Source organism: Didymosphaeria variabile (genome assembly GCF_027946475.1).
Source record: "Didymosphaeria variabile strain IMI 356815 chromosome Unknown scaffold_5, whole genome shotgun sequence".
Taxonomy (NCBI): Eukaryota; Fungi; Ascomycota; class Dothideomycetes; order Pleosporales; family Didymosphaeriaceae; genus Didymosphaeria; species Didymosphaeria variabile.
This window is the reverse complement of record NW_026611624.1, coordinates 1,069,745-1,084,920: the sequence shown is the minus strand read 5'-3', so window position 1 is coordinate 1,084,920 and position 15,176 is coordinate 1,069,745. Positions and strand designations below refer to the sequence as shown.

The following is a 15,176-nucleotide window of genomic DNA, read 5'->3' as shown; positions in this document are numbered from 1 at the left end:
CCACAGCCCAGGACGCGGGAGGAGGAAGGAGGAACGGGGTAGAAGACGCACTATTGAAGACATTGTTTTAAATGAAGTGTTTAAGAGAATCAAAGAATGTCAAGTAAGGAAGGGGATGGACGAGGCTTGGGGATGCGATGGCGAGCGCGGCTTCCCCGCAGCTTATATCCGGATATATATCCGCTTGCTCGATGATGGTTGAAGCGTTGTGCTCGCGAGAGCAGGACCAAGTCTTGCATTACCATCTGGTGATGGTAAATTGTGCGTATGGTAGAAGGTTGCAGTTGATGCGTGACAGGTCAGTTTCATTCCTTCATGCGAACTGAGTCAGGGCAACTATATCATGCTAAGGTACCTCGCGCTCTTCTTGTACTCGAACATCTTCGCGTCACTCCGTGCCTTGATGGCCGTAGAGTTCTTCGGCGGTAAGCTGTCGAAGCTACGGGCATAGGTAGCCGTCGAGTGTGCAATTGCGCGCGCCATGACGATCCAAGCATCGTAGTTCAGGTTGTTCGCCGTATCGCCATCTTCATGGTAGTTCACATCGTACGGAACACCAGCCGCGCCCCCGAACATCTCGAACTCCTCTTGTGTCTTGATGCCTTCAGCGCCGCACGCAATTCCACCCGCAGCGATACCGGCATCGAGGAATGGGCCGTAGTCAGAGCGGCCGTCGAATTCGATTTCAGTGTGGTTTACCTTGGCAATACTGTCGAAGTAGTAGCTAGATAAACGTTAGTTGGCAACAGGAGGAAGGGTACAAGTACGAGCGCTTACGCAAACTCGGCCTCGGCTTCAGCGGAGCCCGCGGGACCGGTGAGGTTGAATGCTGAACCATCACCGTCGTAGATCTGGAATGCGTAGTTGGGCGAAGCCATCATGTCGAAGTCGAGCAGCAGACGGATCTTCTCCTTCTCGGTCTGGTTCAGAGATTTGACGTAGTACTCCGCGCCAAGCAAGCCTTCCTCTTCTGCTGTCCACCTGATATACGATTAGAAGCAAATCAGCGCCGTATTTAAGCTGATCTCACCAACTGAAGCGCACGGCGTTCTTTACGGAGAAGTGTGTGAGCTGAATCGCGATTTCAAGCAGGGAAATCGATCCTGAGCCATTGTCATTGATGCCAGGTCCTTGGGCAACAGAGTCGGAGTGGCCAGAAACATGGATAACGTTATCCTGGTCACCACCCTTCGTCTGGGCAATGATGTTGTAGGTCGTGATATCCTTGGCTGTAGTAGTGAGCTGCGCAGTGACATTTCCTCCGGAAGCAAGCAATGAGGCAAAACCCTCTCCGGCTGCTTGGGTGATGCCGCCAGTCGGTACATAATCACTGTCTGACTCAGGATATCGCTGAAGCGAGTAGCCGAGAAGGTCGCCCTCAACGTTGTTGTAGATCAAAACGCCAATGGCGCCCTTGGACGTAGCGAAAGCAACTTTCTCACCAGAGACGCAAGTGCCTCGTGCAATAAGAGCAATCGAGCCACTCAGGTCATCCGGAAAGTCAGCCTGCTAACTGTGAGCTTAAAGTACACACATGGACACGAGACGTGCTTTACCTCCTCACAACCCAAATTCGGAATCGCGACGACCGGGCCAGAAGCACTGCCTCCTGGAGCAAGTCCTACAGCATCGACAGCGACGTCCTCACCATTAACCGTAAGGTTCGCGCTCACGCCTACAGACAATGGCATAGGCTGTTGGTACACATCGTAGTACTTCGGGAACTTCTTGACCGTGTTTGTAATATAGTCGATGGTCGCTTGATGTCCCTCGCTGCCAATTACGCGGTTCTTGTCGGGAGAGTCGTATGCGAAGCGCTCGAAAAGGTGTGCCTTCTCCTCCAACGCCTTGACCTTGATCAACTTACGCAATCCTTCCTGCGCTTGTTGTCAGATAGAGCTAAGTAGAACCAATGCAGCACTGACCGAGGTGACGAGCTTGTTGCCGCGAGGCTCAATGGCTACACCGTTAACGACGGTCACACCGACGGCAGCTAGAGTTGCTACTGAGACCTTCATAGCTTTTAGATGACACTGCTTGCCTGTTCCTGGAGCCGGACAAGGAAGAGCTCAGGATGGAGCGCCCATGCAGGCAGCGACTTGGCCATATTTTATAGCGGCAATTGATCTCGTGTTCAGCCCGGTTCCTGGATTGCGAACATACAGGGTGAGCACGCGAACGATAATGACCTTCTAAATCTAGTAGGCGTTACATGCGGTGACAAGGTATAAGTAGAGTCCAAGAAGTCAGCAGCTTGGCGGTTGTGTTCATTTGCCGATGAAATGGGGATCCTCCCAGGCTGCGTGCACAGAACACAACTCCGTTCCCCAAGACGAGGCCAAGAATTCGATAAGATGTTAGCGCTCAAGGACTGTGCCGCACATGAAGCTTGTCGCGTTCTGGATAATGCCAAGGCCTCTTGCACCAGTCGCCTTCCTGAGTTTGATTAAGCTTGGCCACGCTTACGATTGCGGCGACAGAGGCTGGAGACACATTTGAAGGAAGAGCAGACTGCTCCTAGATAATCCTACGTAGCTATAGTGATTTCGTCATTTCTTCCCCGTCAAGCTGCATATTTGATGCCCCGCATGCCGAGGGCGGTCCACGACAAGGCGGAGCATCGTAACGTTGTCACGTCATGGGTGCAGGGACTCAAGGTCAATCTCCTCCCATCATGGCAAATTGATACTACGTATGCGTGCGCGTTGTTCGAGAATTCGTTTGGACGCACAAGACACAAAGAAGGTAAATTGCAGCAGTGTGAGTAGTTTTCGATGCAGGATGACACCGACGCGCGCTTGCTCAAAACGCGCTTTGAGACGGCAAGCGCACGGACCTTCAAAGCTGGGTCGTCCGTCCAGCCACATTTGCAGCATCGACTTGACATCAACGTGCCGTTTCACAGCCAGAGTCGGTCACTACCACTACCACTTTAATTTCTTAGGACTATACAGGGCCACGAGTGCTCTGTTCTGACATTACGTCATTTGAACCCCCACTTCCAGCATTACCGGACTGAAGGAGTCAACAACGACGAAGATGGGCCCCAGATCTTTCCTTGACCTGCCAATCACCATCCGCGAACAGATCTATGTCGAGCTGCTTGTTCCTCCCCCAGCCCAAGAGGGGCCATACCCATTTCGGCCCCGCGATGTGTCTACCAGCATTCTATATACCAACCGCCAGATCTACGCTGAGAGCAGCGATATCTTTTACGGTAGAAACCTCTTTATCATTGTCCACTCTGACTTACATGTCCTTGGCCGATTGTCTGCAATGCCTCCAACCACAATGCGCTTCCTCTCTTCCCGTACAGTTGACGGAATCAACGAAAGTGCGTCGCATGGCCGCTTCGCGCTGAGCATGGAACTGTTAAGCCTCACCGCGCGGTACATACGGACGGATCCCTTTGCACGAACCGCCTTTGTGACCACCGCGCATACTTTGCGATGTCTTTTCGATGATCTGGCAACAACCATCACAAGGTGGCCCATGGTAACATTGGTCGAATTTCATATACACAACACATTCCGTTATTCGATTCCTCGCTTTTCTGAATTGGTTTTTGGATCTCTCCTTGCCATGCCGCTTCCACCGACTTTCAAAGCCTTCAGCATTCGAGGTCCACTGGACCCTGACTATCACCAGCGATTGATGACCAAGCTACTGCATAATCAAGACCACATCTGGTTCGATTTTGCTGGGGCGTTCGCCTCAACTAGATCCCGGGTACACAACATGATGCGTCCGTATGAGGTGTCCGAATACAATCGGACGACGAGTAGTTGTTACTCGGATCTGCGTTCCATACTACGAGCGTTAGACATCGTCTGGAACTTTCACGCCTCCTTAGGTTTCCAGCACAACAAACATTACGTCCAAGTATCGTTGTTTCAGTCCATTGCAGACGCGTATAGTACGCTCGTCCTTGCGCACCTAATCGAAGCCAAGCAAAACCCAGGTCGGGCAGTCTCCGATTACTTAGCTGCTCGACGAGTTGCTGAAGAAGGGATCGGATACCTTAATCGCGATGACCGGTTCCTAGATGGAAGCTCTTTCGAGACTTTCCCGGCGCATATCAAAGAGGAGAACATGACTCTGATGGGTCGTGCGAAGGCTCTACTTTCTCTCAAAGCATCAAAGGCATGCATCAAACTTCACGATAGAGAGGCTGCAATCCATTACATCGCAGATGCTCAAAGAAACGATGCGATGATGTCACCTACCAGCCGAGAGCTACATCTGAGATTGGACTGGAAACAGCTGTCAGATCCAGGCGAGGAATGCAAAGGCACACCAGTATTTTGGAGACCGAGACTTTCGGTCACCTGATTAGTCGAGACGGACCTCGCCCAGATATGAGGTAGTCGATTGCTTCAAATCAGTACCCTGCTCATCGAGAAAGTTCTTTGTTGCGTTCGTTGATGCGTTTGCATTGTCTCAGCGTTATCCTCCAGCTGCTAGCGAAAGCCGACGGCGGTAGTCTAAGCTATTGGATTGGTGGAAACCGCGATCATAGAGTAGAGGATTGGGGTAGGGGTTCTCACTTCACAAGTGCCTCAAGTTATGCATGATCGCTGTCAGGGATTGTAGCGAAGAGCGCGAACCCCTCGACAACACCAGGTGCAGTGTCTCCCGCCATCACGAACGCAATGCATATGATACTGAACCACCAGATATCTAATGTCAACCTCAAACGGCTCACATAATTTTTTGGTCTTGAAGGTATCTCACAAATCGCTTCAACTTTGGCGAACTTTCTGCAATGTTGGGGTACTCAGCCGCTTCCCAGGAACCTGGACAGCCACCCGAAACGTCAATGCGCCCCTCAGATCTCTCGCTCGCGCAACTCAAAACCCACTCTCAGACACGATCAAGCATCACCAGATTCCAACCCACACCTATCTGGCCCTCTTATTGGATCCTATAAGTCAAGCTTTGTCCGGGCGCAAAGCTTAGCACCGCGAAGTCCACCTGTTCTGGACTAGGGCACGTAATAACAAGATGACTCTAGGGACGCAGGAGCGATACGAGCAGACGTCGCTGCCGTCAGCGGTCTCGAATGCGCGGTTCGCAAGAATGTGGTGAGGGTGATGACAGGACTAACGGACCGACGATGCATATGCGCCAGTATAAGTACATTGCCTTCAGCACACAGAGACGACACGCACATCAGCTTCCATCTCAACATTCTTTCGTTCTCTACTGCCTTTGCGCACTTACATTCCTTGAGTCTGGTCACTCTTTATTCCACTCACTTTTCAGTCTTTACGATACCCATATTGTTAACGCCTATTATACCCCATTCCACCACTTACCCAGCAACACTACCAAGATGAAGACCGCCTCCATTCTTTCCACTCTTTTCGCTGTTGCCCTCGCGGCCCCGGCTCCGTCCTCTCACTACCAAAGTGTAAACTCTCCCATCAAACGCCAAGCCCAAAACTTCCAGACGTTCACTGGGGCCCTTGGTGGTGTCGCTGCAACACCCATCACCGACTCTGGAAACCCTGACCGCAAATTCCAAGTCAAGGGCGATACGTTCGTCAACATCGGAGCCGCGCTGCAGCGTAGCTGCGATCAACAGTTCAATGCTTGCGCGAACAAAGCCAACGGCGGAGACAAGACTTTGAGCGTGTCGGCGTGCTCTGATCAGCAGAGTGAGTATATCTCATGGAGGCTTAGATGAACAGGAGCTAATATCTCGATCAGCGCAATGCAATGCTGCCGGGCAGGGCAACACTGGCGCGTCTGCTAACCAGGCCGCTGCTGCTTCCAACTCGACTGCTACCGTCGCTGCTGCTTCCGCCTCGAACAACACTGCTGCTGCCGCTAACCCATGCGACACTGCTAGTGCGACCGCTGGATCGAATGCATCTGCTAACTCGACCGCCGCCGCTGCTGCCGATGCCTCGAGCACTACTGCCGCGAAGAACCCATGCGACACTGCCGCAGCGAGCGCCGGAGATGCGAAAAAGAACAGCGGAAACTCCAAAAAGGACGACGGAAAGTCGAAGAAGAACGACTCTAAGAAGGATGACTCTAAGAAGATGGACTCTAAGAAGATGGACTCTAAGAAGATGGACTCTAAGAAGATGGACTCTAAGAAGATGGACTCTAAGAAGATGGATGGAAACTCCAAGAAGAACGACGCCAGCAAGAAGAACGACGGAAACTCCAAGAAGAACAACGGAAGTTCCAAGGACAGCGGAAACGACAGCAAGGGCGCGAAAGCTAATGCAGATGCTGCGAACCCGTGTGACAAGACCACTAAGAGGTTCGTCGGTAACAGGAGGTCGATCGCTGAGCGTCGTGCTATCACCAGGCGCTTCAAGATCGCCTAGAGGAGGGCTTATCGATGGATTTCCATCACTGAGCATTGTAAAGGGGGTCCGAACGAGAGGACGGAAGGAGCGAGCGATGAGAAGCAGATGGCGATGTGCAAGTGCAGCGTGCTGGCTACAGTATGATCACCATTCTGGTACATATGTAAATGTTTAACGATTATATAAATTATACTTTCCACGCAGAATGACAAAAAGCATACCATGAACGACTTGTGTTAAAACCTGGCGTTCAAAGGCACTCCGCGATTGATTTTCCTCGGCGGGAGAAACTGCTAGCTCATCGCTTCCCCACCCAATCGGCCTCGTCTAAGGCGCACGAATGGCCAAAAAGCAAGGCCTGCCGTCGAAAGCAGGAACACGAGCAAGTCGTTGATACGAGTGACTCAGCCGAGGTTTGAACTCGGGACCTTCAGTGGTCCAACGGAATGTTAGACTGACGTGATAACCAACTACACCACCGAGCCTGTTGTTGATAGACGAGAATTGCGCAACCGCGTTTATATAGCAGATTGGATTGGAGTCAATCGTATCATTTGTTCGTTGAGGATCAAGCCTTGCAACGACGAGAATTTTCGCGACGATGAGGGGCTTGAAAGCGGGGTAATGTGTTAGCGGATGAGCTTGGTAGAGGATGGCGTACTACCTGGTCATCTAGGGGCAACACGTAAACGTGTACAGGCGCGACCTTGAAATCCGTCAACGTCCAGAACACAGCCTAGTACTTGGGATCAAGTCAATGCATGCCCAAGAATTATATCCGCAGACCACACTAGTGATAAGGCGAAAAGTTCGCTTGAACTCAGTTCTCTTCGCCGCTACCCGATGGCATCCAGAAACTTTTCACTCCACTTGCAGAAAAGAAACATGTGTATCGGCTCCAATGCAGATACATGAGTAGAGCTAGTGAAAAAAGTGTATTTGCAGGCGTGCAGAGGGCGGCTAATCATGAGTTTCTTTGGAGATCTGCATCGTTGGACGTGTTTAAAAGGCAGCGCAACGGCTGCGTTCACAACTTCCAGTTTGCGCCTGACCCGTTCAATTTTGCCGTTAACTAGTACTTTCTGTTCAAAACAAGATATGGTCTGGATTGAAGCATTCCGGTTCGTGTGTTGTGGCTGGAGAATTTTTTGAGTGATTTGGTGAGATGTCTTGGGAAGATGAAATTGGATCACAGATGATAGATATATGCGCTCTTGATTTGATGGAAGACGTTCCATAATTTGATCAAATAGCGTGAACAGATGTTGACTTATTTAATACCGAACCATTAGCGCTTCCATTTTATGACGCGGCATGTATCAATGAATCTGAGGCGGGCACTCTGGCGACAAGATTACTACGAGATCCTGCGATGATCACAGACTTTTTTCCGAATCGATTTTAAGAGAATAAAGTGAGTTTCCACTACATGATCTACTATATAATCTACTGTGGGCTAGGGAGGCCAGAGTTTGGAAACACAAACTTGCCTGACAGGTCCTCTGACATTCAACAGTGCACGATGTCAACTATATCGTCGCAGCCGGCAGACCTTACAAACTAGCGGGACAAACCAGTGTTCGGTGAGATAGACAGAGTACTATCCAGCCACTGTCACGATCATACGAAGAGCAGTAATTGTCCAATATATTTCCACCCAATGCACAATTGTGGGTCATTGTGAGAGAATTACAATCCAGCGCGAAAAGATGCAGCAATGCTTATACGAGATGCACAGCGGGATGCAAAGCTTCGGCTTCTGGTAAGCAACGCAATCTTGTGTTCATCCCCTGGCCTTAGGGTGTTTATTATACTTCGGAACTCTTATTCAGATACGTGGCCTCAAAGGCTCATAGCGTACTGTAGAACGGGTCGAGTACCTAATCGTTCCAGCCTTGACCTCAGGTCGCCGTTCGGACCTGTGACTTTGGTAGAGCGAACCCAAGAGCACTGTGCCTGAACTCCCTAACGTTCGATGGTCGATCGAGTTCGCGTTCGGAGGGCCCTGAGGGACATGGTTCGGAGGTCTATCAAGTTACAATGAGCAAAATTCATGTAGGACATTCAATAGCAGTCCGATCATTCCACATTGCAATGAAGTTCGTTCTAGCAAGCAAACCGCGGAGCTCACTCCCCGAAGTCGGATTGTGGCATCCAACGCTTCGGCAACTTGGTACGCATTCGCATCGGACGGCAGGCGTCAAAGAGGTGAAAGTCAATCAGCGAAACACAAAAATTTGGGCCATGAGATTTCAGAAAGACGTAATTATCGGAAAGGGGACAAAAGGGGCGCTTAAGTGACGAGCCGACCGAAGCCAAGTCCCTTGGGACCAGACGCGTGGCAAGTCCTCGGGTCCTGTCGGACTACAACTCTTGTCGCTCTTGGTATACTCAAGCAATTTGCTACTGCGACCAAGGACTGTCGCATGAGCTCTTGGGGAGCTCGCTGGGGTATCCAGCCGGGGGACAGCTGGGCAGTGGATCATCTCCACAGCAGTTCGCATTGCCTAAGAGCCTAAGAGATGTTGACCGTGCTTGGCCGATCGTATAGTGATGATGTTGGTGTCGGCAGGAAATGCTCGCTGCGCTTCTCGATGTACTGAAGAGGGCTCCGTACGAGAGAATCCTTGAGATTCCGAGGAGAGAAGTCCGCTGCAACAGAAGTGTTCCACAACAGCTAGCAGCGTGCGAATTTCAAAGTCCTCCATTATTGCCAAGATGTTGTATGCCACTTCGGACATGCAGCTTGAGGAGAAGGGATGGGCGGAGGCGCAAAAACAGAAGCGCCGGGGGTACTGGAAGAGCGCCGCCGCTGATGGCTTCCTCCATCCCAACACGAATTGTTTCTTTTCTCACCCCCTCGCAGCACTGCAATCTATGAGGCTCAATATCTGCATACGCGCCCAGCCTTCTTGTCCGCCAGCCTCGACATGCTGAATTCGATGATTTAGATGCGATGAGACAGCCTAAGGCAAGCTCGTCACGTCCGCGTCAGCGGCCCCCTTGAGGCACATTCATTCACAGACCACCCTCCGCCCCCTGGTACGGTTGGAGCCCCCATGCATCCCCATTGAGCGCAGAGGCCTTCTGGCTGCGGGGCGGGCCAAGAAACATTCGTCGCATCTCTGCGACGCCTGCGAGAGTCGCGCAGAGCCAAGAGCCGTCTCCGCCTGTGCGCCTGGGGTGCCTCAAACCCCATTGGCGAGCCAGCGCACTTTGGCCGCAGAAGCATTTCGCCGCTCCGCTTGGCCAATACAGCAAGTGTCTCGTCGAAAGCTTCCAACTGCGAAGCTCAAAGTGCCCAGCGACTGCACTCTTCCCCAGCCGTCTCGGCGGGCGAACGCGTGTGGAGAAACGCCGCCAAGTGCGTACATCGCACCCGCTCACCAAGGCCCAGCCTGAGGACAGCCGCTGGCAGCTGCTTATCGCCCGCAAGAGCGGCCGGCATCTTCTTCTTTTGCTTGACGCACTTGGCGAGAGGCAATTAAATGAGCTTCCCGCGCAAAAAACCAAGCCTTGAGGTCAATCGTGCTCGGCCTTCATGCACATGTGCACGCGCATGCAAGGCGGCTGCTGAAGGGGTCAATCTTGCCCACCTCAAGAGAGCAATTCGATGAGAAGTGCCGTCTATTCGACACATCAACAGCTTTTCGCACGACAGCGGAATGCGCATCCCTTCCAAAACAACGAGTCGCAGGGACTAGAAACAAACATGCTCACCACCCGACTCCATCTCGTAATGGGGTTCGCCGCACCCAAATGTGACAGCGTCTACGTCCCCGGTCAGATCGCCTCGCGATGATCCAGACCTCGGGGCAGGCCCACTTGGGCACCGACTGTCTAACAAGTCCTTTTTCGTGACCAGGCTTATCCCGCTTGGCGTGGCATCACAGAAGTTTCGAGCTGGCCTCAAACGGCCGGAGCGCCTTGGCGGCCTTTCCACGCACTTCACAAGCACGCATGCGGACTGTCTGCCATGCTAGACCTCACATTCTTGGCTCGGCCTCACAGAAGTTTCAAGCTCACCTTCAAACAGCGGGACTGCCTTGGCGGGGGGTACCGTGAAGATCCCCAGGCCAGGCTTCACATCGATATAAGACCATAATGAGCCCACTCTTTTGCTCTCCAGTCCGGCCACTCACTTTCACTTCTTACCGATTATCCTAATCAGTCACATCTGTCGCCGGGCGACTAGACATTCAATCACTTTTTCAAGATCACTACGTCGTTTATTCAATTCCTCTTTCATCCCATCTACCGAGTCTAACTCCATAATACCAACCACAACCGACAAGATGCTTTCTCACACCGTTCTTCTCGCTCTCGTTGCCGCCGTCGGCGCTGTCCCCCTTAACATCAACTTGGGAGCTTACTCGCCTGCCCTGGTAGTCGGTGATGGTGAAATATCACTGGGAGCGGCGGGTGCTGCAGGTGCGTCAGAATTGATGGCGACTCTCGCCCAGGGTGCTCAGCAAGGCGCAGCAGGTGAAGCCGCACAACAAGGTCAGCAAGCAAACCAGCAGGGTGAAGCCGCGCAGCAAGAACAGCAGCAAGGCGAAGCCCAGCCGGCCGAGCAACAAGAACAACCAGCTGAGGGCGAAGCAGCGAAGCGAGGCAACCTCGTCCGTGACATCAACAAGATCCTCAAGCGCGAAGCCGCCCCCGAGCCGGCTGAGGTCGCCCACATCGATGCTGTTGCCGCCGCCGTCCAGTGGATCAAGCGAGACATCAACTCTTTCAACTCCGCTCTGAGCTACGCCGAGAGGGCTCAACAGAACCAGCCCAAGATTGAGCTCGGTACTGGCGAGGAAGGTTCTGGTGTTGGTATTACTGTCAACGCTGGTCTCAACGTTCCTGCCAACTCTGCTGCCAACGGTGCTGCCGCCCCCGGCGGCGAGCGGGCCCGCAAGGCTAAGCGCTCCGAGGTCGTCGAGGATGATGAAGCGCCCAAGATGACCCTTGTGGCCATCACCGAAGTCTGAACAGTGCCCCGAGGAATGGTTGATTGCAGGGCGTTGATACCCATTTTGTAAGAGCAGCACGCCTGGGGAGGTTCGAAGAGGGGAAGCAGTTATCTGTCTGGTGCAACATTTCCTTCTACGATTGATGCTTTTTTGGTGTACGATGGGATTACTACGAGCAGCGTATATGACAGTATACTAGTACTATTGAGGAAAGCTCGACAAACGGGGGCACTGGGCAAAAAGATAGAATCCAATAAACGACTAGTTGATCAGTTCGGTTCCCTTTGCTCACTGTGCTTGCAGACACGTATCCCTTCCAGTCTACCGACATCTCGACATGTCCGCATAACGGAACAACTACATCGAGCCCTCCCTGAGAGTCAACCTCTTCGCCTCCGGCATCTCAAATCCCGAAACACTTACGCATTCCCGCCCCCTCCACCAATGCGTCTTCCCGCCCGAGACTCAGAATCGCCACTCCTCCGCCTTGGTATCATGCACAGAATATTGCCTCAACCCCACGCAATGTCTACGACCCCAGCAACACACCCCGAGTCAAGCTCCGGCCAAGCACAACGCCCCGAGTCGCAGTGTTGTCTTGGGCGTCTTGGCGAGCAGGGGTGCACGCCAAGAGCGGAGCGTGAAACGCTTCGGATGCGTGCACGTGCAGCTAAGATCCGCGGAGGATTTTCTGGTTGCGGGCCGGACCTTAGCGGAGGGGGGATATAGACTAATGTCTGAGAGAGGAATGGGGAAGGAGGCGGTCGGCACTCGATCTCATCATCACTACAGCAGATTGAAGTATCTCTTCGCTATCGCGCGTGGCCTAATTTCCGGATCTTCGTGCTTTGCGGGTTCACACGACTTTGCCATTCGGAGGCTCTGCCCTGCCTTCTGAGGATGTTGGCTCTACACAGAGCGACTCTAATCGTGGAGATGCAAGACTTCTTCAAGGTTCAAGTCCCATGCCCTTGGCCGCACGCAGCCATCGAGGCGGTCCCTGCGTAAGCAGCGTCCATACCCATCTCCAGGCTATCGAAACAGGACTTTCCCAGTCAAACCAGGGTGACAATGAGAACATCTCCTGGAATCAGTCATGATGACCTTGGCCGGCCGTGGAGTGATTGGTTCCTGAACAGTACACCGGCACGTGTCAGTCAGGAATTATACCCCAAATTTCTCCACTTCTGTCGTGTATCCTGCTTGTGTAGCTAGTTCGTGTTGACCGTGGCTACAAGCTACTGGCTACTATCACTGCAAGGGCTGGATGTTTTGATTTCTCGCGGCAAAGCAGGGCTACTGTTTTGACCTCCTGAAATGAGAGGTGCTGATTGGAAGCCCAGTTCGAAAGTGTCTGCAAATATGTATTACTGGTGTGACTCCATCGACGAAGAATCTGCTACGAGGTAAGGATTAATTGGTTTGGGGAATGGTTGGCATGTTCTTGAGCCTTAAGACGCGGGCAGGAGGCAAGCTATGAGCGAACTGTAATTTCTAATTTCGGTAGAAGATATGGGTGGGCCGACGAGTATCTGCGAGTATCTGCGATTACTACGGATGGTTATTCCGATGCTTTTATCTCTAAGGTCGGTCATTGTATGTACGTGCACAGCTATTTTTTTCACTACAAGTAGCGCTAAGCCAGATCTAGAAGGGTAGAACGAGTTCTAAGTCTGATCCGATTCGCCATATCGTGAACATTGGTCAAGGCTCTACAATCCTGTCGATTGACGATGCAATTATATTGTGGGCGTTTTTGGGGTTCTTCAGGAGGGGCATGGGTGCATTTGTAATGGCCACAGGCTTTCGTAGCGAGCATCGTGTGTTGATTGGCCAGTTCTAAAACATTTGGTGAGTTCGCATAAGCTAACCGCACCCGCAACAGGCAATCCTACACGACATCATCGCAACCAAAGCTGACTGATAAGACAAGTGTTCATATAAAACCTGGAGTAACGCAGCACACCAAGAATTACTAACGTTAGCCAAGCGACGAGATATCACAGAGACTGATCCCAGCTTCGAATCCACAAATACACGATGAGCGCACATACTGAGATCCCCAAAACCATGATCGGGGTCGTCCTCACAGGCCATGGTGGACCTGATAAATTGGAGTACCGCGAGGATCTACCAGTTCCTACTATAGCATCTGATGAAGTCTTAATTCGAGTCGCCGCCGCAGGCATCAACAACACCGACATCAACACCCGGATCGGGTGGTATTCCAAGGGCGTCAAAAGCGGAACCGGCACCGGCACAGCAGAAGGACAGCAGGATGATGATGCATCATGGTCCGGCAAACCGCTCGAATTTCCTCGTGTTCAGGGTGCCGACTGCTGCGGTCGCATCGTCGCCGTGGGCAATGACGTCAATTCGAAGCGTATTGGAGAGCGCGTCCTCGTCAGGAATATGCTGCGGCATTATGTTGGCCGCGAACCTTACAAGTGCTGGACATTTGGCTCGGAGTGTGACGGAGCCTTCGCACAATATACAAAAGCGCCTGCGGAAGAGACTCTCAAAGTCGATTGCGACTGGAGTGACGTCGAACTCGGCTCTATTCCCTGCGCCTTTTCGACAGCGGAGAACATGCTGCATCGTGCCAACGTCAAGTCCGGCGAACATGTCGTTATCACGGGTGCATCTGGCGGTGTCGGTGCTGCAGCAATCCAGCTCTCGAAGAGACGAGGCGCCTACGTGACCGCCGTCGGCGGCAAGGACAAAACAAAAGACATGCTGGCAGTGGGTGCCGACCAAGTCATTGCAAGAGACGACGACCTTGTTTCCAAGCTCGGGAAGAACTCCGCTGACGTGGCTCTCGACCTCGTTGCCGGCCCTTTATTCTCTGGTCTGCTAGATGTGCTCAAGCAAGGAGGAAGGTATGCTACCGCTGGGGCTATAGCAGGTCCACTAGTGGAACTCGATGTACGGACTTTGTATCTTAAGGATCTCAGCTTCTTTGGCTGTACTTTTCAGGAAGATGAGGTCTTTGCAAATCTGATTTCGTATATTGAGAAGGGCGAGATTCGACCGCATGTGGCCAAAGTGTATCCGCTGAAAGAGATCGGAGCAGCACAGGAACATTTCGGGTCGAAGAAGACTTCTGGCAAGTTAGTACTTGAGATACCATAAAATCAAAGAACAAGGCTACCCACAACCCATACAGGGTTCCCTTTCATGATTAGGCGACGTGCCGTTACGTATTGCTGATGCATTCTCAAGCCTTTGACTGAGGGATTTTCCGAGTTAGGTTGCTTGTGACATGAAGCTCAATGGTAGTATAAAAGTATTGAGCAAAAAGATAAAAGCACCAATCGGGGACTGGAGTACACAGCTCGTGGTTTGGTCTACACAGGTTTGCTTTTTCTGCCTCGGTTGATGCCCAAGATGCTCAGGATCAAGACTTATACGAGATGGCAGCACCAATGCAGCCACCATGGCAAGGAAACCAGTATATCTTTGCTTGTTGCCCAATCTCTGTCACGTCCAATCGGTGAACCCGACCTGAATGAAGTTCTTTCCTCTTACATCCTACTATCCGTCATGCATCACTCCGATTAATTGACGGGAGGCCTGCTTTTGGCGCTCGATGGCGCTCATGGAAATCGAAGCCGGGCCACTCGACATTCCCAGATGTGGGTAACAATCTATGTTGGTCTCAGCCTTGCTCAAGTGCAAATTATAGCAGGAATGCCGCTGCCTGATATGGGCCGCACTCCCGTACGTCTCTTCGATGGAATGTGGGGGCTTTGCTGCTATTCATCTGTTCGTCGGAGCATCTCCCATCTATGTGCTTAGGTTCTGCATCAGCCAACTAGTCATACTCAGAGGAGTGGGTTCCGCCGAAGTTCTCCGCATACTGTAGCATGGCCTACCGCACTTTGCC

General features: G+C 52.1%; 4 protein-coding genes and 1 non-coding gene across 5 annotated transcripts; 3 read left to right on the top strand and 2 right to left on the bottom strand.

Moving 5' to 3' along the window:
- Window positions 1–336: 336 nt before the first annotated feature.
- N0V89_006805 (uncharacterized protein) lies at window positions 337–2,018 on the bottom strand (the record flags this gene model as incomplete). The annotated part of the gene is made up of 5 exons (XM_056215571.1): window positions 337–724; window positions 778–981; window positions 1,031–1,506; window positions 1,557–1,877; window positions 1,926–2,018. The coding sequence occupies 5 exons, from the start codon at window positions 2,016–2,018 to the stop codon at window positions 337–339; spliced, it is 1,482 nt and encodes a 493-aa protein (XP_056069818.1).
- Window positions 2,019–5,335: 3,317 nt separating this feature from the next.
- N0V89_006804 (uncharacterized protein) lies at window positions 5,336–6,344 on the top strand (the record flags this gene model as incomplete). The annotated part of the gene is made up of 2 exons (XM_056215570.1): window positions 5,336–5,660; window positions 5,713–6,344. The coding sequence occupies 2 exons, from the start codon at window positions 5,336–5,338 to the stop codon at window positions 6,342–6,344; spliced, it is 957 nt and encodes a 318-aa protein (XP_056069817.1).
- Window positions 6,345–6,726: 382 nt separating this feature from the next.
- N0V89_006803 lies at window positions 6,727–6,811 on the bottom strand. The gene has a single exon. It is a non-coding gene; the product is annotated as a tRNA-Val (tRNA).
- A 3,810-nt stretch (window positions 6,812–10,621) lies between these two features.
- Window positions 10,622–11,308, top strand: N0V89_006802 (uncharacterized protein; the record flags this gene model as incomplete). Its single annotated transcript, XM_056215569.1, has 1 exon — window positions 10,622–11,308. One exon carries the CDS (start codon window positions 10,622–10,624, stop codon window positions 11,306–11,308), a length of 687 nt encoding a protein of 228 aa, XP_056069816.1.
- Window positions 11,309–13,330: 2,022 nt separating this feature from the next.
- Window positions 13,331–14,422, top strand: N0V89_006801 (uncharacterized protein; the record flags this gene model as incomplete). The annotated part of the gene is made up of 1 exon (XM_056215568.1): window positions 13,331–14,422. One exon carries the CDS (start codon window positions 13,331–13,333, stop codon window positions 14,420–14,422), a length of 1,092 nt encoding a protein of 363 aa, XP_056069815.1.
- Window positions 14,423–15,176: the final 754 nt, after the last annotated feature.